This window comes from Geotrypetes seraphini, chromosome 5 (genome assembly GCF_902459505.1).
Source record: "Geotrypetes seraphini chromosome 5, aGeoSer1.1, whole genome shotgun sequence".
In the NCBI taxonomy this organism is placed as follows: domain Eukaryota; kingdom Metazoa; phylum Chordata; class Amphibia; order Gymnophiona; family Dermophiidae; genus Geotrypetes; species Geotrypetes seraphini.
In genome coordinates, this window is record NC_047088.1 from 201,179,338 (window position 1) to 201,205,877 (window position 26,540).

The 26,540-nt window shown below is 43.3% G+C and overlaps 1 protein-coding gene across 3 annotated transcripts in view; it reads right to left on the reverse strand.

The window, feature by feature from the left end:
* DYNC1I2 (dynein cytoplasmic 1 intermediate chain 2) overlaps window positions 1–26,540 on the reverse strand; it is a 209,018-nt gene that overhangs the window by 63,218 nt on the left and 119,260 nt on the right. For all 3 annotated transcript variants that reach the window (XM_033945658.1, XM_033945659.1, XM_033945657.1), the window contains 5 exons: window positions 18,927–19,022; window positions 17,889–18,051; window positions 17,699–17,798; window positions 17,026–17,151; window positions 8,677–8,823 (listed from right to left, as the gene is read on the reverse strand). In XM_033945658.1, the coding sequence (XP_033801549.1) occupies window positions 8,677–8,823; window positions 17,026–17,151; window positions 17,699–17,798; window positions 17,889–18,051; window positions 18,927–19,022 (632 nt within the window). The remainder of the gene's footprint in view (window positions 1–8,676; window positions 8,824–17,025; window positions 17,152–17,698; window positions 17,799–17,888; window positions 18,052–18,926; window positions 19,023–26,540) is intronic.

A 26,540-nucleotide genomic window follows, 5' to 3' on the forward strand; every position in this document is an offset into this window, starting at 1 on the left:
CTGAGGGTACTCAAGGAACTCGGAGAGGTTTTTTTTGGCAGTTCCATTGTCTCATCTTTTCAATGTTTCCTTAGAGTCTGCTGTGGTCCCTGAAGACTGGAGAAGGGTGGAAGTAAGGAGAACTGCACAAGAGCAGAAGTAAGAAGGAGGTCGGGAATTACAGGCCAGCTAGTTTGACCTTGGTAGTGAGTAAACTAATGGAAATGCTTCTTAAGTGGAGGATAGTGAGATTTCTAGAACTGAATGGACTGGAGGACACTAGGCAGCAGGGTTTTACGAGAGGAAGTTCTTGTCAGATGAATCCGATTAATTTCTTTGACTGGGTGACCAAACAGTTGGATTTGGGAGGGATGCTAGATGTAGTGTTCTTGGACTTTAGCAAAGCTTTTGACATGGTGTTGCATAGACGATTGATAAATAAACTGAATACTCCTTGAAATTTTGGACAAGTCACTCAACTATCCACTGAATTGGGTACAAAACTTAAATTGTAAGCCCTCCTGGATGATGAAAATACATACTGTACCTGAATGAAACTTGACTTAAGCTATTACTGAGAAAGATGTGATCTAAATCCAAATCCAAAATCCAGTAACAGGCATACTATGAAGTAATACAGAACACTACAAATGTCACCCAGGACCTGAAGAGCAATTCTACCATACCATAATAGCAGTAACATCCATGAGCCATGTAACAAGGACCTACTTAGGAAAACACAACACCTACAATGCATACTAGAACATCAATAAACCTATTAGAAAACTAAAGAAGCCAGATAAGTACAGATCAATATTGCAGTTAATGCTAACAGAAAATTAGGTCTCTTTCATATGCGCAGAACATAAACAGATGCTCACACAGTATAGAACAGGGATAGGCAATTCAGGTCCTCAAGAGCCACAGGAAGCTCCGGTTTTCAGGATATCCAAAATGAATATGTATGAGATAGATTTGCATCTCAAGGAGGCAGTGCATGCAAATCCATCTCATACATATTCATTTTGGATATCGTGAAAACTTGACCTGCTTGTGGCTCTCGAGGACCAGAATTGCCTACCCCTGGTCTAGAATAACTAACCACAAATTAGAAATAGAAACATGTAGAAAAATATGAAACTGAATCCCCAAGAAGCCACAATGCAATATCAAAGAAAGAGAAAAAGTGTTAGTCCCCTGTACTGTGCAAAATATAAAGATAGTAGATGTAAATTTCAAAAATTGACATATTACGTTCACTACATTAAAAAAAAACACCTGTTGGATCTCTCTCCCTCCCTCTCATACACCCCCATGTTCAACATCTCTCCCCCTCTCCCTCACTTGAACCCTTGGTACAATATCTCTTTTCTCCCTTCCCCTATGCTGCATTCTCTCCCTTTCTCTGCCATGTCCAACATCTCTGCTTCTTTCCCACTATCCACCATCTCTCTCCTCCTCTTTAGTGTCCTGGGTCAAACATCTCTCCCTTCCTCCCTTCCACTATAAATTTTAACATTTCTCCCTCTGTCCCCATGCACCACTATTCCCCAATATGTCTCATTCTCTTGCCTTTCTCCTTCCAGTCTCTCTTCCTCCCCTCTGTAACATTTTATGTAATATATTAGATGTTTGTTTTGCTTGGTTTTATATATTTATTATGTATGTTATGTTGTAATCTGCTTTGTTAAAAGTGAACTATAAATAATAAATGATAAACTATAAATATTTTCCCTTTCTCGCCTCTCTTCAATCCTTTGCAGTATCTCTCCCTTCCTCCCCTCCACCCCATGTCCTACAATCCTTCTTCTCTTGTCCTCTCAAACTGAGACTTGGGAAAGTTCACCTCGAGGCCAAGGCTCTGAAGGAGCAAGATGGTTTGATTCGTCGCTCGCACAACTTCGTGGCGAGAGGATGCTTTGATCAACCAGAGGTAACACCTGCAGGCTGCGGAAACACAGGGCCGCAGCCACCACCACTAGACATTTCATGAAGACCCTCGGAGAGGCCACCAAGCCAAAGGGAAGAACACGATACTGGAGATGGAGATCCCCCCCCACCCGGAATCTCAGATACCAGCGAAAGGCCGGGTGTATCGGAATGTGTGTGTACACCTCCTTGAGGTCCAGTGAGCACAGTCAGTCCCCTTCGTCTAAGAGGGGGTACAAAGTAGGAAGGGTGAGCATTCTGAACCGTTCCCTGACCAGAAATTTGTTCAGAGTGCGGAGGTCCAAGATTGGACGCAGATCACAGAAACATAGAAAAAGACGGCAGATAAGGGCCGCGGCCCATCTAGTCTGCCCACCCCAATGACCCTCCCCTATTTAACTCTGTGCAGAGATCCCACATGACGATCCCATTTCTTCTTAAAATCAGGCACGCTGCTTATCCCCCGTCTTCTTGGGCACCAGAAAGTACCGGGAATAAAATCCGGTGTTCCATTGGTCCAGGGGAACCTCCTCGACTGCCCGAAGGTGAAGAAGGGCTTGAGCCTCCTGCAAAAGGAGAGGCAGCTGAAACCGAGCAGAAGGAAACTCTCTTGGAGGCAAGTCTGGAGGTACGTGACTGAAGTGAAGGGAGTACCCCTCCCGGATGATGGAAAGCACCCAACTGTCGGTGGTAAGACTTTCCCACTGGGCATAGAAATGATGGAGATGACCCCCGATGGGGAGGGGGGAAGACTCCATGAGGAAGGGAGCCCGAAGGCTCGGACCGGAATTGTCAAAAAGATGGCCCAGTCTTCGCCGGAGCCGGCGGCTGGGCCTTAGTTTGACGTTGCTGCTGTTGTTGAGGTTGCTTCGGGGGAGGCCAGAATGCAGGAGTAGATTTCTGCAGATACCTCTGGAGAGGAATTTTGTATTGCCGAGTCAGAGGGGCCTTCAGTTTAAGTTTCACCAGAGAGACAAAGGATCGTTCGTGGTCCGATAGGCGCTTGGTGGCCACTTCGATAGATTCATCGAAGAGCTCATGACCCACACACAGGAGATTGGCAAGAAGATCCTGTAGATTCGGATCCATATCCACAAGACGGAGCCAAGCGAGGCAACGCAAAGGCCATGACCCTCGAGGACAATTCGAAGGTGTCGTAGGCCGCCTGGAACATATAGAGGCAGACCTGGGAGAGGGTCTCTTCGAGGAGGTGAAACTCCCGATGCCGAGACTCCGGAACGTCCTCCCGGAACGAGCGGAGGTAGGACGTGAAGAGAAAGTTATAGTTGAGGACACGATTTGCCATCACTGAGTTTTGGTAAAGACGGCGACCAAACTTGTCCATCGTACGGCCCTCTCGGCCCGGAGGGACGGCAGTGTAAACCTTAGAAGGGTTGGCCTTCTTCAAGGAAGACTCAACCACCAAGGACTGATGAGAAAGCTGAGAATTCTCAAACCCCCTAACCGGGATCATCCAGTAACGGGACTCCAACTTAGAAGGAATGGCCGTGACCGCATAGGGGGTCTCCAGGTTCCGGAGAAAGGTTTGCTGGACAACCTGGTGCCAAGGCAAGCGTAACGCCTCATGGGGCAGATGATCAACACCCATCTCCTCCAGATATTCCTGGGTATAATGGGACTCCAACTGGAGGTCCAGTTTCAAGGCCCTACCCATGTCAGAGATGAAACGAGTAAAGAAGTGTCGAGAAGAAGACTCATCCTCCTGAGGAGACCCCGAACGAGATCTGAGGGCAGCCTAGAAAGAGGGAGAAATTTCCCTCGAATAATAAGCCGGGGTCTCGGAGTCCCGCGAATGGGAGACTGAAAAGGCCCCACTAAAGTGTCTGGGGGACGTCGAGGAACGATCCCGTGCTAGGTGGGCTGGGGAAGACCCCGGGGTCCGAGGGAAAACTGGCGATGCCTCGGGGAAGACTGGGTAAAGGAGAAGTCCTCCACCGGAAGAAGGCCCCTTAGAGGCTGGTAGCTGCCTCGATGGGGAATACAACCCCGAGTCCAACTCGAGGACAAGCGTGTGTCTAGAAGGTTTCGCAGGCGGTGACCTGCCCCGAAGGGGCGGAGAAGCCCGGGGCTTTTTAGGAGGGGAAAACCTCGACAAAGTAGCGGGGGAAAAACGACCCCCTGGTCTGGAACCCTGAAAAGTTACAGGTGACTCGGGGGATGAAGAATCACTCGAGGGAATCCAGAGTTTTGCGGACAAGGCCTCGAGAAACGAGGGGCGCTCAGGCTGGTCAGACCGAGACTGGATCGATACCAAGGTCAGAGGCGTCGAAGTCGGGGCCAGTTGGCTCACCACCGAGGAAAGATGCGTGGTAAGAATAGCCTTAAGCATGTCCTCGAACATAGGCACCAAGACCAAACGTGGTTGGGTCTTAGGTGCAGGCGTGCGCTTCTTCAGGGGTGACCTCGAGGAAGAGTATTCCCTACGTGAGGAAGCACGCTTAGAGTGATGTCTCAAAGAAGCCGACAAGGCGGCACTGGCATGAGACTCGGAGGTAGGCTTCTTGGCCAGCACACCTGAGGAAGAAAGAGGAGACTTACCCGAGGCCGGAGTAACAGGAGGGGCCAAGGCCGGAGCCTTCGAGGCCGACGGGGACTTCTAGGCCGAGGACTTTGAGGCCAAAGCGCCCAACGAGGCCGCCAAGGCTGAGCTCGAGGCCTGTCCCGCAGGATCCATGGGGCAAAAGAGTTGGAGAATCTTGGCCACCCTCTGACGAAGAGCCCACGGCTGCAAAGTCACACAATGGGGGCATGACTCAGCGCGGTGCTCTGCACCCAGGCACTCCACACACCAACGATGAGGGTCGGTGATAGAGATAATCCGGTTGCACTTGGTACAGTTTTTAAACTTGGAGCGAGGCCGGGACATAAGAAAAAAGATGGCCGCAGCCCCGCGAGGCCAGGCAGCCAGAGTAAGACCGGGAACCTGGTCAAAAAAGTACGAACCAAAAAACAAATAAAAGGAAGAAAAAAACCACAGATGTAAGCACAGCGACTCAAAAGAAACAAACCAAACAAGCCGCGGTGCAAGAGGGACAATGATATCGCGCGAAGCAAGGGAGCAGTGCTTCTGGCTCCGCGGAAAAAAGAGAACTGAGGCCACGCTGAGGAGACGCATGGCTTAGACCAGGCAGGAGGGGCACACGCGCATGCGCGAGCCAATCGCAAGCTTGAAGGTCTTCAAGCAAGTCTGCTTGCGAAAACGTCCGCTAGGGGGCTCCATCGGTGATGTCATCCACATGTAGAGAATATGCTGCCTGCTTGTCCTGGGATAAAGACTCTTTCCAGCTTGCGTACAAAAGGAAAAACTGAAGGTGGCAGCAGAGCCCTCTAGTGGAGGAGGAATCTAAAACCTGGAATGGATTCCTTCTGCATGGCTCACAAGCGTGGGGAGATTATCCGTCCATCCAGAATGACACACCTATTGCACTAGAACTATCAATTGCATTTATGTCAATTGGTTAACTGAGTAACTAAGGGGGGCAGTTAGTTTTTCATATAGGTGGTATGAGTACTGGACAACTTTGTTCCTTAAATAAATGAAGTAAATTAAAAACTGTTAAAAGCATTTAATAGGTTCCTTTTGTAAGACCATTCAGGGTGACACATGTAATAGAATAAACTAATGGGAGGGGGACTTTTCCACATCACTGTATGTATATAGGGCTTACAGGCATCTAAGTATTTCAAGCCTATGTGCTAAAATACTTGGGTGAACCAGAAAAAAATTCACAGCTAGACTGAATCATTCACTACTGTTTGAGAACAGGCTTTAAAATGTTAGCAGGGGTTTCTTCTTTAACTACCTGCACAATCAGCTGGCTTCCAACACCACCTTGGCACTCTAAACCCTTAGTTCATCAAGTTAGAAGACAACAGAATCTATCTTCACCGATCATTAGCAATACATTATATACAACCACAACTCCATGAGAGCAACTGGGTTGTAAATGAGAATCTTCAAAACCAGGCTTGTCCAATTTCAGTCTCCAAGGGCTGCAAGCAGAACAGGTTTTCAGGATTTCCCTAATGAATATGTATGAAAGATCTGCAAACAATGGATAGAGTGGACATGCAAATTTCTCTCATGCAAGATCTTTACGGACATCTTGAAAACCTGACTTGTTTGCAGCCCTTAAGGACTGAATTTGGACAAGCCTAGTTTAGAACATCCTCATTTACAACAAGCCTGTTCTAAAAACACTTGATTTATTACCTAGAACAGGGGTGCCCAACGCGTCGATCGCGATCGACAGGTCGTTCGCTCAGGCGACCCCAGTCGATCGCACAGCAGGTTCCCTTCTTCCCTTCTCTTTTTTTCCCCTCCTGACTGGCCCGCCTCTTAAAGAACGCTGGCCAATCAGAGTGCTGGAAGGGCGGGGTGAAGGTCGGTGGGGGACGGAGCTCAGCGCATCACAAGAAATAGAAGCGCCTGTAATGATTGAGGTAAGAGCGAGGCCTAATGCTGCCCGATATACAATTTTAAAACCCCCAAAATCGGCCTCCCAATCAGTGGCGTACCGAGGTGGGGCGGTCCGCCCCCGCCCCGGGTGCACGGCTTGGAGGGATGCACAGCCGTCCGGGTCCTCCTGCCCTTCCTTTCCACCGGTCTGCGCACGGGGCTCGCATCCGCCGCCCAAATGGTGCTGTTGGTTATCGCGAGACTCGCGGGAGTTGACGGCACCATTCAAGCGTCAGCGCGGGACCAGGCAAGCACAAGCCCCGAGCGCGGACCGGGGGAAAAGAAAGGCAGGATGACCCGGACCTGGCCGGCTGTGCACCCCTCCAAGCCGTGCACCCGGGCGGATCGTCCCCCTTCTAAATCCATTGTACTTGTCTTTTATTCAGTTCCACTAATGAGCATTGTGACAGGCAGTTCTTATGGGGCAGTTCTTGGAAGTATTTCTTTGTTTTTCTGTGCCTAAGTATTCTATTAATTTAACTTCCTTATTCCTGTGGGGATCTCCAAAGGGGACGAATGGGAGACGGCCGGTGGCAGGTGGTACTTTAGCAATTCTTACAGGTTGCCATAGGCCTCAGGAGCTGTCTTCCCTCTGCCGTGGTCCTGCCCCTCCTCTAAGTCAGAGACAGGCTTGGGGCAGAGGGAAGACAGCTCTTGAGGCCTATGGCAACCTGCAAGGATCGCTAAAGTACCAGCGATCCTCTCTGCAGACTGCTCCCTGCTGGAATTAGGTAAATGGATGTGGGGAGGCTAGGCCTTCGGGGGGGGGGGGGGGGAGTGCAGTCCTTCAAGGGGTAGTGCAGTAGTGCAGGCCTTCAGGGGGAGAGTCAACCTTTGAGGGGGAATGTGCAGACCTTCAAGGGGGGTCAGGTCTTCGGGGGAGGGGGCTGTATAATAAAAAAATATTTGAACATAAATACAAAGTACACTCGGTGTGTATATATATATATATATATATATATATATATATATATATATATAAATAAATATATATATATGTTTAGCATTTTTATTGTTGGTAGATCATTTTGACTTGGTCATTTTAAAAGTAGCTCGCAAGCCCAAAAAGTGTGGGCACCCTGACCTAGAAGAATCACAAATCTGTATTGAGAGACTCAAGAGTCTCAGCATGCAGCTTCTCCTCTCTTCTAATCCTTTCCTATCACTAATGGAGCTCCTGTAGTTCTCTCTCACCACTTAAAAATTTTAAATGAGTATGTACTGACTGTAAACTGCTCAGAAGGCTCTCGATGGGTGGTATATTAAATAATTAATAAACATGGAGAACCCTGAACATCAGAAACCAATGGCACAACACTTAACATGGAAAAAACTTCCAAGGTACTCGTATCCTGCTTGACTCCACTCTCTCCTATGAACCCCAAATATCTAGACTCTGGAAGAAAACTTTAGATGGCTTAAAGCAATTAAGACTGATCAGACCTTACTTCTAAAGCCACCACTTTGCTATATTAGTCCAAATGTTTGTCCTAACCCAACTCAACTACTGCAATTCTCTCTATGTAGGCATAACTTCTTCTAATATGCACAAATTCCAAATGATTCAAAACACTGTAAACAGAGTGCTCTTCGGCTTAAAGCAGAAAGAAGGTCATATTTTCTTTATTATCGCAAACTTCACTGGCTACCCGTAAATGTTTGTATTTTGTTCAAGCTATCCTGCACCACCTACCACACCCTCGACTCCAACCATTCTGAACAGATAATTCACTTGTTCTCTGACTCCTCTTTCACATTGCCTAGAATCAGCAACACCTACCAACAGATGATCCCTTCATTCAGAGGAGTGAAAGACAAATGAATATTCAACACCCTGTTCACTTATACAGCCACAAGAAGTTAGAACAGCCTTCCCACATCTATAAGGACAAACAACCTCACCTTCAGGAAAAAGCTGAAAACATACTTCTTTGATAAATTCCTTACAACTCAGTAATTCTATCTACCTGCCAAGTTAAGAATCATCAACTCTCTTTTACCCCACTATGCTCCCCTTATTGCTTTTATGAATCTGCAATTGCCATCCCCCTGCTACTGTTGATCCCTATCCTCTTTTCTAATGTATCCTCCCCCCAATTGCCCTATCTACCAGCAACATAGTATCTGACATTTATTGATGTGATGTAACCACTTTCCCCCTAACTTCCTTAAGGACCTCTTAACTTATAAATTGCCTTGAGCCTGTAGTGGATAAGTGTGACACAGAAATTCAGATTAGATAATATTTGAAATAAATTAATTTTTCCTTAAAATGCTTCTAGTCTTACCGTGTGAGCAGCAGCTGAAAGGGGGGTCCTCTGCACTGGGGTTCTCTTATTGCTGCGATTATCCCATAGCACAATTTGTCCTGAATATGTGCCACCAACAACCAGATTTGGATGAAATTTGGCAAATGCAGCTGACATTACTGCAGACTACAAAGAGAAAAAACCCCCAAATAGGGTTTAAATGGTGAACATTCAAACTGATAACTGCAAAAGGGAAGTGCAGACATATGAACAGAATTAGACTGCTGTCACCAACATCTTACTCCTTTTTTCACAAAATACAATATGAAAGCATGTGAACCTAAAATGCTCTACTTCTCCAACAACCCTGCATATAAACGAAATGCCCAAATTTTATGCATTCTAGGTTTTTGGGGGGGTTTCTTTAAATCCTAGGAGATAACTTTAGAAATAAAGACTGAACTTTGTTGGGTGTGATATTCGACTCCTGCCACTTCTCTACCCTTACCCCTTTCCTTCTAAACCAAATGCAATCTCAGGTGGTTAAGACAATACAGTCTTGCTTTGGGCAACTCCATTTCTTGTATCGATTGAAGCCTAAGCTATCTCTATATGATTTGGGAGTTTGTGGTCCAGAGTTTGGTGCTTTCCAGATTTAACTATCACGATCCTTATATCTTGGAATATCTAGTGCGAGGGGCAGGACATTGCAGCTGATTCAAAATGCCATATTGTAACTGGTTACAACTGGATTGGTTGCTGTTGTTGTATAGGATGCACTCTAAGGTGCTATCTATTGTCCATCAGGCCTTGTATTAATGTGTACCTGTTTATTTTAAGCAGTTTTTTTAAACGTATATTGCTCGAGTAGATCATTAAGATCTGAGAATGCTATGTTGCTATCACTGGATAGGGTGTTGAGAGCTCACTATACTGATACTAGGACAACCAGTTTTTCTATTGCAGGAGAGAAATTGTGGAATGCTCTTTCTGGTCAACTATGGCTGTATGCTAATAGGCTGGGCTTTAAAAAAATATACAAGCCTGAATTCTTTGTGACTGCAAGATTTGAGAGTTAGACTACCAGGGAGTTGGCACATTGCATACTTTTTATGGCATTGAAGAGAGATTTATTCTGTGTTTTTTATGTCTAGTCTTATTTAAGATTTTGAAAATAATCTATCTAGGGATATATGACACCCTTCCAGACTATCTGACCAAATGCTTGAAAATATATAAACCCAATAGAGTTTTGAGATCAGAAAAAAAGATGCTGTTAGATGCAAGATTAAGAGACAAAATGAAGTATGCCTCCACTAAAAAGTCTTGTTTTTAAATTGCGGGTCCGGTGCTTTGGAATGGTCTGTCCGGAGCAATACGTTTTTGTAACAATGTACTGCTATTTCAAAAATTACTTAAGGCTAATTTTTTCATCTTAGCTTTTAGCTGTCCCTCTAACATCCAATAAAGTGTTTGAGAATGACTACAATTTTTTGTTGAACAATGTAAACAAAGCTGATTGATGTTTGTAATGTATTACAAAACATGGAGAATTATTTAAACTATCATAAGTTCTCTTTTCTATATTTATTGAATTATTTTATAAAACATTGGTATGAATATTCAACATTAATAACAAAAAGTCAAGTACCAATAATAGAAATCCAAATTATGGAAATCATTACAAAAACAATCTCTGTTATCTTTTTATAACTGGGAACCAATTCAGGGTTGTGCTGCAAAAACATAAAACATGTTTTAGATCAGGGGTAGGCAATTCCAGTCCTTGAGAGCTACAGGCAGGTCAGGTTTTCAGGATATCCACAATAAATATGCATGAGATGATTTGCAAATAGAAAACATGGAGAGATCTGCGAATGCTAGAAGGATGGTCTGATATTTGGCCGTTAAAATTTAATGCAAAGAAGTGCTATGGGGTGAGAAGTTGATAAGCATGGATCAGGAGAGGGACATTGGCATGATAGTGACCGAGGATTTCAAGGCTACAAAACAATGTGACGATGCATTGGATGTAGTCAGAAGGATGCTGGGCTGAATAAAGAGAGGAATTGTCAGCAGAAAAATAGAGGTGTTAATGCCCCTGTATAAGACATTGATGAGGCCTCACCTGGAATATTGTGTTCATTTCTGGAGGCTGTATCTTGCTAAGAATGTAAGATGACTTGAAGTGGTCCAGAGGAATGTGAAAAAAATGATATCAGGATTGCACCAAGAGACGTATGAGAAGAGGGTTGAATACTTGAATATGTTTATTTAAAAAGCTTGATATACCGCCCAGCCTTCTTGGATCAGATTGGTTTACAATAAAATGTACATCAAGTTAAATAAAAGAACTCTGTTTATTGGATAGAAAAAAGCTAACTCTAACACAACAAGGAGAGAAAATAAAAACATTTACTCCTAGTTAAAATTAGAACCCTTATTCATAAAACTGATCTTAAATTTCACTGATAAACATACCCATCATACTGAATCAACATCTAGGGCCATTCTGAAAAATGTGTTTTCAACAAGCCTTTGAAGCTTTTATATATATATATATATATATATATATATCCTAGAGCAGCGGTCTCAAACTCAAACCCTTTGCAGGGCCACATTTTGGATTTGTAGGTACTTGGAGGACCGTAAAAAAATAGTTAATGTCTTATTAAAGACATGACAAGTTTGCATGAGGTAAGTACCTACAAATCCAAAATGTGGATTATCTGAAATTATCAGAAGCAATTAAGGAAATATTTATAAACTATAGTTTATAATTCTTTCCTTAATTGCTTCTGATAATTTCAGATATACACAGCTGAAAACAGTGCAACACGCAGAAAGTGAAAACCTATCAAAGCATCAACTGCAAGAGACAGGATTTTGGACCAAGTATTTTGAGGCCCTCGGTATTATAAAGAATGATTCTTTAAGGAAAACTTGTGCCTTAAGTGTCCGGTGGTTGCAACCACCTTCAGCTCTCACCTCCTCCAGCATTGGACACACACACAAGCTGCACTGCCTCCAATGGTTACCTTGCGTTCTGAAACGTTGCCTGCCTCACTGCTGTAACTGCGTCTGTACATGATTATGAGGTGGAGTGGAGAGGACAATCGCGTACAGACACAGGAATGCGAATGCGTGAGGTTACAGCAGTAAGGCGGGCAATGTTCCAGAACGCAACCGTTGGACACTTAAAGCACAAGTTTTCCATAAAGAATCATTCTTTATAATATCAAGGGCCTCAAAATAGTACCATGAGTTTGAGACCACTGCCCTAGAGGAAAGGAGTCTAGGATGTTTCAGTGCTGAATCGACCACAATGAATCTTCCTACACCAGGCCATCAGCTCGGGGGCATCATAGCAGCACCCAACCTCATTTGGGGGTGCGATATCCCCTTAAACTATAGATGCCCCCTTACTCTTCCCTGCCATTCTAGCACAACTCCCTCCCCCCTTGCCTCCACATACCTCTTAAAAAGCCTGCTGGTGCGAGCAGCATCTTCCATCTCCTGCGCACACTAGCCTTGGCGCCCCTCTGATGTGATGCCCTGATCCCAGGACTAGGAAGTGATGTCAGAAGGGAGCTACGGCCAGTGAGAGCAAGAGGTAGGAGATGCAGTTCGCACCAGCAAACTTTTTAAGAGGTATACCGGGGGTGGGGATGGAGAGGAGGAGAGGCATCCGGTGGGGGTGGGGGGCGGTCCACACCCCTGCTTTCTCTTAGTATAGAACTGGGGCAGAGGAGGAGAGGCATCAACAGTGAGGTGAAGAGGACGATTCAGAAAAGCAGCAATGAAAGGTCCCACGCTGAAAAGGCTGTGATGAATCGTCCCATTCCAAGAGGAAAGAAAGGATAGAGGAGATTTAAATACTTAAAGGGTATTAATCTACAAACAAATCTCTTCAAGAGATGGGGGAAACTGTAAAACTAGAGGAAATAAGATGAGATTGCAGGGTGGTAGATGCAGTACGAACATTAGGAAACACTTTCTCACGGAGAGGGTGGTAAATGCCTGGAATGCCCTCCCTTGAGAGGTGGTAGAAGCAAAAACAGTGACGGAGTTTAAAAATGCATGGGATAGACACAAAGGATCCCTGAATAAAAAGAGGATAGCAATGACACAAAACTCTACACAACTAGAGCTCTAATGTCATTTTGATGAGCAGGTGTGTGCAGGAGTAGTGCTTAAACAGCAGCCCCAGCAGTGAAGCTGATGCTGGATAGACTTCTACAGTCTTGGGTGCAGTACATGGCAAGATGGATCGTGACAGGCTGGAGTTAGCTTGGATGGTGATTCCAGTGGTGGGGCAGTGTGTCTGAAGCCAGGCGGACTTCTACAACCTGTGTCTCGTGTGTGGCAATATGGCCCAGGAGCAAGAAAGCATTTCTTTTACCACATTCATAAATTTCCCTTCAAAGTCTCTACCACTCTTGTAAATTTCCCTTCAAAGTCTCAACCATGTAAACACCACCCTAATTTGTAATTTTCCTGGAAATGTCCAGTTATCTTCTTTTGTAATCCACCTAGAACTGCAAGGTACTGGTGGAATAGAAGTCAATAATGTAATGTAATGTAATTCATATAGTCTGAGTACAGGTCTTGACTATCTCAGGGCAGAGGGGAAAAACATCTTATAGTAGAACTTAGCAAGTAAAATGAATAATTACTGGATTGTTGGTGGTATCATCAAGAAGGCTTTAGGTACATAGGAGGAAGGGGTAACACATAGAATGACAAGAGACTATATTGTAATGATGGGCTGCATCTTACTATAGCAGGAAAAAGAATCCTTGCTGAGAAATTCAGGCAATATGTTTATAGGCATTTAAACTAGAAGGTGGGGGGTGGCATATGTAAGCAAAACATGAGATGTGATGGCAATAAAGATAGCAATGTGAACAACAATCTTAGCAACTCACTTCTCAGCAATGTAACAGGAAGTGAAGCTAAACAAAAAACTATATACAAAAAAAGAGATTGTCATGGGAAGTTAATTGGAAAGCAATAACTACAAATGCTCACAGATTAAGCAACAAAGTTCATGATCTGCAAGTCCTAATGTTAGAGTCAGACTTGAATATTGTTGCTATCACAAAGACATGGTTCACTGATTCCCATGACTGGGATGCAAACATACCAGGTTATAATCTTTTTAGGAAAGAGAGAGATGGTCAAAAATTACTAGGGATACTGTTTTGGGCAGTCTTGTTGGGCCGTCGGCCCCTTTTCTGCCGTCATACTCTATGTTTTCAATATGATTGTTGTTATCATAAAAATTTTAAATTCAATAAAGAATTAAAAAAAAAAAAAAAGAAGAGGAGTAGCTTTCTCTATGTAAAGACCAACATTCAAGCAACTGAAATGCAGGGTGCCTAGGGAAAGGAAGATGCACCCTGGGAACCCCTACCCCCTCGTGCGCTGTCTGAAGTGCTGCCAGACTTCCCCTTGGAAAGCCAGCTGTCCTGAAAGGTTAATTAACAAGTTCCAGACAGAATGCCACACTAGACAGCGCTGAGTCTCCTGTAGAGAACTCCAGCTTGCACTCTTGGGCTCTTGGCCTCTGCACCCCTGCGCTTAGATGACCGTCATTCCGGGTCCAGAAAGGAAAACTGCCTCAACCAATGGGCTTCCCACCTATTCTTCGGCCCTAGAGAGCAAAGGGGAGGCTAAGCCAGCCGCTACCGTCCCCCTTCATGTGCTGCACAACATGTGGCAGAAGGACACACTTTGGGTGCCCATCCAGTGCAAATCTGGCATGAATTAGGGTCAAAAGAGAACTCTATCCCTGGCAGTTTTGAGGCAAAATGAGGTGATTTGAAGCTTAAAAATTCAGCAATTTTAGGATTTTAGAGCAAGGAGACATGTCAGAACAGGCAGAAACCATTAAAAGCAAGATTTACAGACACCACCACTTCCCGATTTTCCTCATAGGCTGTAACAGCCTTACTCACTGTGACCTGTGCTGGCAATGTGCTGCAATGTGCCTCAGCTCCAAAGGTAGCTGGATCTGAGCAAAGAAATCACTGCCTCAAACAGAATGCCCTTCCAACACTGAATCTTTGGGCTACTAGTCTGACCGGTGTCTGACTGAGCCTCCAAACCCTGTGGAAGCACAAAAAGGGGGGTGGCAAAACACAGCCATCACCCTGCGAGACCCCACTAAATCCTCTATGGATGCCTAAATAACCTTTGCTCAAACCCCTGCAAGCAGTAGGTGAGCAATGCTACCAGGGGACAGCTCCTATATCCAAAACTTCTCCTCCACACAGGAAGAACTGGATCCTCAACTAGGGAAGCTCTTAGAACCAATGATGAAGAAAATATGCGAAAGAATAAAAGACCAAAAATAAACAAATAAGCAGAGCAGATCCAAAACACTCCCTGAGGCTCACTTGAAAAAGAAAAAACTGTAGGGGGCAGCAGAGCCCTCTGTGAAGTAGGAGGGATTCCTTCTGGAAGTCTCAAAACCACTGGGATATAACCCACTCGTCCAGAATGACACACCTATTGCACTAGAAACGTAAATTTTACCCAATTCAGAACAGAAAGACAATGACTATTGCTCAAAAGTGGTGTAACATAGTACAAATAATTGTCAGAAGAAGTAAGTTTGATGGCTGTATTTTGAACTAATTTTAATCTCCTGATAGAGGTCATTAGTACACCATTGTAAAAGAATTATAGTAACCTAACCTTGATAACACAAGAGCATACTTCAGGATCAGTTAAAAGCTTTCTTATCAGGGCAGGTTTGAATAGACAATCTGGTTTAAATGGGAGGGTAGGGATTGGGACTTGTATACCGCCGTTTTGTAGTTATACAACCACACTCAAAGCGATTTACATACAGATACTTCAAGCATTTTCCCTATCAGTCGGCAGTGAGATGAGTGTGGCGCAGTGGTTACAGCTAGAGCCTCAGTACCCTGAGGCTTTTCAATCTTTTTCAATCTTCATATGTTAAGGAAAATCAGATCCTGCTTTCACCAGCATCATTTTGCTGTCCTTGTCCAATCCATCATTCTCTCCAGACTTGACTACTGCAATTCCATCTACCTAAGCCTAACAAAGAAAAATCTTACCAGACTCCAACGGATTCAGAACACCGCAGCTAAACTAATCTTCACAAAAGGCAAATTCGACCATGTCTCCCCGCTTCTATCTAAGCTTCACTGGCTCCCAGTCTTCCTCAGGGTTCGTTACAAATGTGCCTGTCTTACCTTCAAATCTCTTCACGGCATCCTTCCCCCCCTCTTTCCTTTATCTTGGCTCTCGAACACTCATTCCACCAGATCCACTCAGAAATTCAAACTATCCTTCCCTTCTCTAAATGGCATCTCTCATACAGGAAAGCTCGGAACATCCCTCCTCTTTAGGATCACCGAGCTATGGAACAGCTTTACTGCCCACCTCCGGTGTACGACCTCCCTCCAACACTTCAGAAAACATCTGAAAACCTGGCTTTTCGCCAAAATGTAACTTCCCCCTCCCTTCCCCCCTCACCTTCCTACTTACCAAACCCTCCTCCCTTCCATTGGAGTTCCTTTCTTTGTTTTTAATTCCTGTAAACCGTGTCGAGCTCCACTTCTGTGGAGATGACGCGGTATATAAACTTAAGGCTTAGTTTAGTTTAGTTTAGTTTACCCTGAGGTTGTGGGTTCAAACACTGCACTGCTCCCCTGTGACCCTGGGCAAGTCATTTAATTCTCCACTGCACCAGTACATTAGATAGATTGTAAGCCCACCAGGACAGACAGAGAAAATGCTTGAAGTACCTGTATGTATACTGCTTTGAATGTGGTTGTATAACTACAAAAAGGTGGTATACAAGTCTCAGTCCAATTCCCTAATCTAGTTTAAATTGCACAATCCACATCTTAATAGTAACCAGTTAATTTCAAAGTGTTTTCTGTTCAAAATAATTTTTCATAATTTTGGTAACCGGAAGATCATTTATGAGCTGATTGATTGCTGGAATGAGCAAAAGAAATGGTGCATAATTTTAATTTTTACACTTATAAAGCTTCAACTTCTGTGTACTTTACCAGTTTTTTCCTCAGTGGACAAAGGGACTAGTTAAGTAATATCTGTGACAATTCCTGGGTATCTTTCTTAAATCAGTTTTGTTTTTAATACAATCAGATTGGAATCATGTTAGCTCTTTAGATTTGTTTAAACATTTTAAATGATGTCAAAAAAATGCTGCAATAGAAGGATTTTTTTCAGTCCACAATCAGCATCTGCTGGCAAATACATGTGGTTTTAAAATACATGCCAGCCTGATGAAATCATCATGTTGACACGTTATAAGCAGTGGCACTTTTACAAATTCATTGGCATAAAATCGCCTACGTGGTAAAACAGGACCTAACAACATACCTGGCAGTGAAAAACATACTCAGGTGTAGTCTTCTTGTACTTCATGTTCCAAACAAGTGCTACTCCATCAGGCTCATGAGGAGCATCTTCATTGTTGTTATAGGAGGCAACAAGTAATTCTGGGTACTTTCAACCAAGAAATTAAAAAAAAAAATAAAAAAATAGCAGTAAATATTTCAGACTTTAACAAGGGACCCGACCAAGCCTAGTATTTTAAACTATGAGAACTGAATTTAAGTATGACAGTTTTATGGTCAGTATACCATTATTAAATTTTAAATTGTCAGTATACTAATATAAAATATTTAATCCACAAAGAAAACTGTTTAAGTACACACTGAATCATCTCCCTGAAACAAACTTAAGGGTGTAGTAAACTGAATGTGTTACTTGTTGTAATTACTCTATCTATACTAGAATTTTGTTCATGGCATTTTTAATTCTACTAAAAACACTAGATGGCTATATATAAAATGTGTACATTTTATTACTGTATATTCTTTAGTCACAAATACCAAGACTCTCTCATTAAAAACAAATTCAACACAGACCACTTTAACATAAAATGGTATGTACATGATATTGCTATGACAAACACACCAAACCATACACAGCATATATTATCTTAAAGGATTTCATGTTAAACAAGGCAATTAGTTTATAACTTCTATACCTGAGATGACCAGTCCAAACAACTAACAACCCGGTGTTTTGACCAACGTTCATCAAAGAACTGCCTGTTTAAGGACAGTCTTGCCCCTGCTTGTGTTTCTCTGAAACAAAAGAGACAATTGATTTGATATCCATACACAAAAAATGAACGACTGGGCATATGAAGACCAAATCAATGAATCAACAATTACCCTTCTTTATCTTCGAGATCTCTCCCACTGTAGTCAAAGAAAATGTTAATCTGTTCTGAAAGGGCTCTTTCTACTATTCTTGTGGAGTGATCAAAGAAACTTAAAAACTCCTCAGTATGCAGAATCTGTTGTTTCTCCTCTTCTGTTAGCTCATAAGGTGGAGCTGAAAAACAAAATTGACCGTCTATTATTATCTCTAACTCTATATACCTATACATATATGGCACAACCTCCCCAAAAACTTATATGTCACAGCATAGGATAAAAATGCATGTTTAAAAACATTAAGTGGATGTTTGGTGTTCAGGAGGGTAAATTTCACTTAGACAGCAATGCTTGCATGCCCACAGGTTCTCTGTTCATGTGAAACTACAACCCAGCTTTCAAAGGAAAACATCCCATGGACTTCCCCTTACATAACCATCTGGGCTGAACTGCCACTAGGATTTTCTTAACCTGCATGATTTGTAGGTACACTGTTATCAGGTTAAACTTCTGAAAACTGGGTGCAGAGATTTTGAAAATAAATATCCTTATGCTTGCTTTTCAAGAACTGCCATTCTCACCACAGCCCAGCCTCTTTTTCTTACTGAGACTTGGGGGACAATTTAGAAATGATTTTTTTTTTCTGCAAGTAAATAAATACACATTTACCCATACACATCTCTTTGAAAATTGCTTCTAAAATAATATAGTAGATGGTGGCACAAAGACTTGCATGGCCATTTTTAGGGCACAATCCACAGAAATCTGCCGTGCATTGGCCTTATACCCTGGCTACTGGAGTTTATTCTCCAACTACTTGAATTGCTGTCAAAAGTCACTTTAGCCTATCTGTCTAGCCATAACTGGGACACAGACCATAGCAGTCTACCCAGTATTGGCCTTGTTCCTCAATTACTTGCGTTACCGTTGAAGCCTCACATCCCCTGTAATACAGGAAAGAAAACAATCATCTTCTACAGTATTTCCACTATGCTGTCAAGCACCAGCATGCCTGTAGAAAATGATTTTGATTGGGAAATGGGTATATCATACCAGAAGAAACATTATTCTCTTCCTGTTTCACTGTTTTTACTTCATCAGGTTCAGCAGCTGGTTTGGGTGTCACAACTTCTTCTTCCTCTTCATCTTCTAAAGGAAAACAGCATAATAACCAGGAGAAATGCTTGTAAATAATGTAAGGTATCAAACCATATGCCTCATTAAAAAAAAATTATACTGTGGACACAGACTTAAAGACCCTTTAAAAATCACACCCTCTATGCTTACACTATATTAACTTACAACAAACCAAACAACTGACAAGAGCTTATTTATTTTTGTAGCAAACCAATAGATAGAAATGTATTGTTTTCCCACGTTTGCAACAAATATACAGTCAAACCTTGGATTGCGAGTAACGTGGTTTGTGTTTTGCAAGACGAGCAAAATGTTTGATAAAATTTTAACATGATCAATGAGCATTGTCTTGCAATACGAGCACTTTGATGAGCGCCATGCACAACATCGCTGAGCTGAATGCAGAAGCGTAATACAAGCGCACACAGAGTACACACACAATTTACCCTAATCCAATACATCCCGGCCTTGCCTTCACTGTTGCACATTCCCTGAACCCCTACTCATTTTGCCAGTGCCCAATTCCATTGTATTTGGTTCAGAGTCTACATAGTCCTACCCAATTCCAAGTTCCCACCTAATCTCAATATGCTGCGGGAGTGCAGTGACTGTTCTAAATGAGCGAGGTCTTGCAATTTAAGTACGTACAGTATATTTTATATTAAAGTTTTTGGGATGTGGAACGAATTATCTGAGTTTTTCATTACTTCCTATGGGGAAATTCGCTTTGGATTACGAGCATACTTCTGGAACAAATTATGCTCACAAATCAAAGTTCCACTGGGTACCAGTAATCAAAAAGCTCTATATCTATTCTTAAGGGTCATGAGAAATTATCTTAAGCAGTGTTGGGAGTAAAAATTAACCCCCTCTTTTACTAAGGTACGCTAGTCGATTTAGTGCGTGCTAAACGCTAACGCGTCCATTATATTCTATGGACGTGTTAGCGTTTAGCACGCCTTAGTAAAAGAGGGAGAAAATGTTAAGCCACTTAAAATTAGACAAATTTGACTTATTTTTATTTTTGTATGGTTTTTCTTTAAGCTTGCTATCTCTCCCTTGATGTGGACTTGCAGGTCTGTTATTCTGTGATATGAGAATATTGATTATTACTCTAGTTTACTTTGTATCTACCTTTATTTCTAATTGTATGGAAATATATAGAAGAAAATTATTCAGTTACAAAAAAGAAAGCTCTATATCTGAAATTTTATCATTTTCTAAAGCTAGTAGGCATGACATGAAAGTGTACACATATTAAGATTTTAAGGTGCATCCATAGTCCGTTAGACCTTATTATAATACATTCTAGAGTCAGATACTACACTGATAAAAAGGTTCTGAACTGATTTCAGATCATTTTTATTAAGAAAAAGGAACAACACACATGCAAGTCAACACAGAATCTTCCCCTCCCGTCCTATCAAGCTATCCCCACCCAAAATCCCTACCCATTCCCAATCCTTCATATTTGATATCTTGTTTTGAACACTGATAATGTGAAATACAATGATAAACAAAATGTATGACAAGTAAAAGCATACCAAACCAGACAGGATCCAGGGTCTGTGTTCTTCTAGCCCTGATCCCTCACAAGGATAACAGTCATCCATAATGGCACCACTCCCTCTCCACTCCCAACCCAGGAGTTCAAAGGGCATCAATCTAAACTTTAGGTTTCTTTTGTAAGCTGTTAAGAACCTGACTATAAGCTTGAGGGGATAACTGTACATATGAATTCCAAATTAGCAAAAATCATTTTTGTCTCTTTGGTGAATGCTGGGCTACATATGATTCCCACATCATCAGGGCATGATTAAGTATACATTTTCCCCCCAGAAAACATGACTTGCCTAAGAATACTTTTTCATGCACTACTTTGAAAAATTGCGAGCTATGGAATCGAGAGTGAAATACTTGGCAGATAGGAAACAGAGAGTGGGGGGAGTGAATGGACAATACTCAACTGAAAAAGCGTCATGAGTGGAGTGCCCCAGGGTTCAGTGCTTGGACCCGTACAACATATTTATAAACGACCTGGAAATTGGTATGACAAGCGAGATGATTAAATTTGCAGACGATATGAAGTTATTCAGAGTAGTGAAGACACAAAAGGATTGCGAAGACCTGCAATGTGACAAAAACGCTTGAGAAATGGGCTGCGACATGGCTAACGAGGTTTAACGTGCATAAGTGTAAGGTGATGCATGTCAGCAACAAAAATCTTATACATGAATACAGGATATCCGTTGCAGTACTCGGAGAGACCCCGCAGGAAAGAGACTTGGGAGTACTAGTCGACAAGTCAATGAAGCCGTCTGTGCAATGTGCAGTGGCAGCGAAAAGGGAGAACAGAATGCTAGGAATGATTAAGAAGGGGATCACAAACAGACTGGAGAAGGTTATCATGCCGCTGTACCAGGCCATGGTTCACCCCCACCTGGAATACTGTGTCCAGCACTGGTCGCTGTACATGAAGAAGGACACAGTACTACTCGAAAGGGTCCACAGAAGAGTGACTAAAATGATTAAGGGGCTGGAGGAATTGCCGTACAGTGAGAGATTAGAGAAACTGGCCTCTTCTCCCTTGAAAAGAGGAGACTGAGAGGGACATGATTGAAACATTCAAGATAATGAAGGGAACAGACTTAGTAGATAAAGACAGGTTGTTCACCCTTTCCAAGGTGGAGAAAATGAGAGGGAACTCTCTAAAGTTAAAAGGGGATAGATTCCATACAAACGTAAGGAAGTTCTTCTTCACCCAGAGAGTGGTAGAAATCTGGAACACTCTTCCGGAGGCTGTTATAGGGGAAACACCCTCCAGGGATTCAAGACAAAGTAAGACAAGTTCCTGCTGAACCAGAACGTACACAGGTAAGGTTAGACTGGTCTTTGAACTAAGGGCCGCCGCAGAAGTGGACTGCTGGGCACGATGGACCACTGGTCTGATCCATCAGTGGCAATTCTTATGTTCTTATTAGTTGAATTTGTACGATTCCCTCCATTAGTTTTATGAAGAGGGGGTTAACGCAATGGGCCTGTAGTTGTTAGGCTGAGAGATAGGTTTTTTTTCTTTTCCTTTATGATGGGTCTGATGATGATGTGGCCTCTTCCTGTGGGGAATTCCCCTCTGTTTAGTGTATCCACTATCCAGGTGTGTAGATAGTTGAATTGTGTCTAGGAGGGTGGAGTATAGGAACTCCGCATCATGTTTGCTTGGTGTGCTTGATCCTTAAGATTTGGAGGGTTTATGTGACTGGTGGATTTTGTAGCATTGAGTCTCTTGTGGTTAGTATTTTTGAGCGAAAATAGTAGGTGAGGACGTCCAACGTTGGGGAGTGCATGTTAGGAGGATAACTAGTTTGAATAGCTCTTTTGTATCTAGTCCATGCTGGTTTATTAGGGTGGAGTAGTAGCTTTTTCGTTTCTCTTTCATTTTGAGTTTGTATTCTCTTGATTTCTCTCGCCTTTTCAGTTTGCAGAGCTTCATTCCCTTGCAACCTGCCACATCGGTGACATCACTTCCTCTCTGATAGCATTGTATTTGTGCAGTCTGATGTAGTGGTCACAGAGTCAGCAACTGTGTTCCAGAATTGGGTAGGATTTGTTTTGCCTCTTACCAGCTTGCTGTACTGGAGGGGTTGCTATTTGTGCTTCCTTTGTGGAGATTTAGGTTGAATGTGAGGAGGTAGTGGTCTGACCAGGGAACTGGGGCCAATTTAGTGTTAGAGGTAAGGTAGGAGGATGCTGATGCAAGTAGGTCAAGTGTGTAACCTTTTTCACGTATTGGTCCTGATGGTTTGATGTCAAAGATTTGACTGTTTTCGAGTAGTTTTTTGAAGTTATGAATAACTTTGTTACCAGTAGTCTCGAGAGGTATGTTAACTTCTCTGAGTATGAGCAGTCTGGTGTATTGGCAGGTGAGGCTTGATATAATTTCTTGCAGCTTCATAGTATTGCTTGATTAGGAGTAGAGAGTTGCACAGGGACAGAAATCCCACCCATCCCCGCCCGTCCCCTCTCCGTCCCCACCCGTCCCCCATCAGGATCCTCTCCGTCCCCACCCATCCCCCCAAGGAGTTACCTTCATCCCCGACCGTCCCCATAAAAAGCAGCAATTACTTCTGACAGGATCATCAATTCCACAGTTTCTTTTGTGTTTGTACTGATGTTTTCCTTGTGGAATCTCTTTGTTTTCTGTTCAGGTAATTAACTTATAAACCCCCTCTTTTACTAAGGCTGACATGTCCATTATATTATATGGATGAACCCTGCTTCCAAAGCCTTCCATCCCCATGGGAGTCCCGTTGGCTAGAAGGGGGACCCCGTGGGAGTCCCGTGGGCCAGAGGGGGATCCCCATGGGAGTCCCATGGGTTAGGGGGGATTCCTGTGGGACTCACGGGGTTCCCGTGATCCCCGTTCCCGTGCAGACCTCTAATTAGGAGTTCAGGGCCAATAGTATGTTAATACTATTTGTGGTGGAGTTGGGTTTGTCATCAAGCTTGCATGTTATATATTCTAGATCCAGGTGGGAGGTGAAGTCAGTCAAGGTAATATTGAAAGTTTTCTTGAAGACAATGGCTATGACACCCCATCGCTTGTCATTCCTGGGAATTTGGATGATGTTGCATCCCAGTGGCAGAAGTAGGGTAATTCAAGGCAATTTGGTTCTTTTAGTCAAGTTTCCGTGAAGAAGGCCAGTCCCAGATCATTGGTTGAGATCAGTTCATTGAGTAGAAATAGTTTGTTTACTATAGATCTTGCATTGATGTATATACAGGGGACTGGTATAAAGGTTTTGTCTTTTTTTGGTTGATATGTGCTTGAAATATATCTTAGGTTAGTGTGATTTCTGAATGAGGGTTGTTTTAGCTGTTTTTTGTTGGTAGTACATTTAGGACTGAGGAGTGGGGATTGGGTTATCCTCCAGAGCAGTGAATAAATTTTGGGGCCTAGACCTTTGCTAGGCTGTGTGCCTCGAGGAGATGGGTCTGCTGATAGGAGATGTGGATTAAACTTCTATGAGGCTTATGAGGCATAGAAGTGGTAAGACTTCAGTGAGTGATAGTTTCACCGTGATTATTTTCTTTTAGGAGGTTGTTGAGATTTTGAGCAGGGCGATTGGGCTTGTGTCAAGGGGTGGACTAGAATGTGGAAGTATCTCCTTAGAAGGAGATGAAACAGACTAGTTTGTTTTGCAGTGTGTGGAGGGTAAAGGTAGTTTCTAGTTGGTTACCTCTTTAGGGATTGTAGTTATTCAGTGGGGGCCACTTTACCTGATGTAATAGGTCAGTTCTTTGCTGGTGGTGTTTGTAGATAGCTTTCTTGGTGGTTCTTTACTGGTAGAGTCTGTAGATAATTTTCCTGGTGGTAAGGAGGAAATTTCCTGGCCCACAAAGAACTATGCGGAAGCACTGATAAAAGAAAACATCGATGAACATTTTGAAAGAAATGAACTTCTGATAACCAGCCAACATGGTTTCTGCAAGGGGAGATCGTGCCTAACTAACTTATTGTACTTCTTCGAAGGAATTAACAAATGGATGGACAAAGGAGACCCTATAGACATCATATATCTAGATTTCCAAAAAGCCTTTGACAAGGTGCCCCATGAACGCCTACTCCGGAAACTGAAGAACCATGGGGTGGAAGGAGACGTACATAGATGGATCAGAAACTGGTTGGCGGGTAGGAAACAGAGGGTAGAAGTGAAGGGCCACTACTCGGACTAGAGGAGGGTCATGAGTGGGGTCCTGCAGGGCTCGGTGCTCGGGCCGCTGCTATTTAACATATTCATTAATGATCTAGAAACAGGGACGAAGTGCGAAATAATAAAATTTGCAGACGACATCAAACTATTTAGTGGAGCTCGGAGTAAAGAGGACTGCGAAGAATTGCAAAGGGACTTGAACAAACTAGGGGAATGGGTGACGAGATGGCAGATGAAGTTCAACATTGAGAAATGTAAAGTATTACATGTGGGAAACAGAAACCCGAGGTACAACTATACGATGGGAGGGATGTTATTAAATGAGAGTACCCAAGAAAGGGACTTGGGGGTAATGGTGGACATGACAATGAAGCCAACGGCACAGTAAGCAGCGGCCGCTAAGAAGGCAAACAAAATGCTAGGCATAATCAAGAAGGGTATTACAACCAGAATGAAAGAAGTTATCCTGCCATTGTATCGGGCGATGGTCCGTCCGCATCTGGAGTACTGCGTCCAATATTGGTCGCCGTACCTTAAGAAGGTCATGGCGTTACTCGAGAGGGTTCAGAGGATCTGATAAAGGGGATGGAAAATCTTTTATACGCTGAGAGATTGGAGAAACTGGGTCTCTTTTCCCTGGAGAAAAGGAGACTTAAAGGGGATATGATAGAGACTCATAAGATCATGAAGGGCATAGAGAGAGTAGAGAGGGACAGATTCTTCAAACTTTCGAATAATAAAAGAACAAGAGGGCATTCAGAAAAGTTGAAAGGGGACAGATTCAAAACGAATGCTAGGAAGTTCTTCTTTACCCAACGTGTGGTGGACACCTGGAATGCGCTTCCAGAGAGCGTAATAGGGCAGAGTACGGTACTGGGGTTCATGAAAGGATTGGACAATTTTTTGCTGGAAAAGGGGATAGAGGGGTATAGATAGAGGATTACTGCACAGGTCCTGGACCTGTTGGGCCGCTGCGTGAGCTGACTGCTGGGCACGATGGACCTCAGGTCTGACCCAGCAGAGGCATTGCTTATGTTCTTAAGCATGTCTTTGGCTTGTGACTTAGGTTATGTGCTGCATTGCCGGTGCGTCAGAAAGACGGAGCGACTCTCCCACATCTCCTGACTTGCCTCCACTCCCTGAAATGTCTAACAGGGAATTGATGGCTGGGGGGAGGGGCCCAGATGGCAGTGGGCTGCTCCAGATGAAGGAGATTAAAGTTTAAAGGGAGGGCCAAAATGGTGCCATCTTGCCGGAACGTCAGGGGGGGTGAGCTCACCCCTATGACTTCTGACTTGACTCTGCTCCTTGATGTCCAAACAGGGGATTGATGGACTTAGGGGGTGGATGGCAGTGGGCTGCTCCGGCTTAACATAAGAATTATCAAACTGGGACAGACCGAAGGTCCATCAAGCCCAGTATCCTATTTCCAACAGTGGCCAACCCAGGTCCCAAGTACCTAGCTAGAACCCAAGAAGTACAACAGATTTTATGCTGCTTATACTAGGAATAAGCAGTTGATTTCCCTAAGCCATCTCAATAATGGCCTATGGACTTCTCATTTAGGAAATTATCCAAGCCTTTTTTAAACACTGCCAAGTTGATTTCACCAAATTCTCCTTCAATGAATATTTTTCCGGTTTGTTTTAAATGTATTATTTAGCAGCCCCCTAGTCCTAGTATTTTTGGAGAGTGAACAAGTGTTTCACATCTATCTTTCTACTCCACTCAGTATTTTTTAGACCTCTATCATATCATCCCTGAGGCTCTTCTCCATGCTAAAAAGCTCTAGCCACTTTAGCCTTTCCTCTTAAGGAAG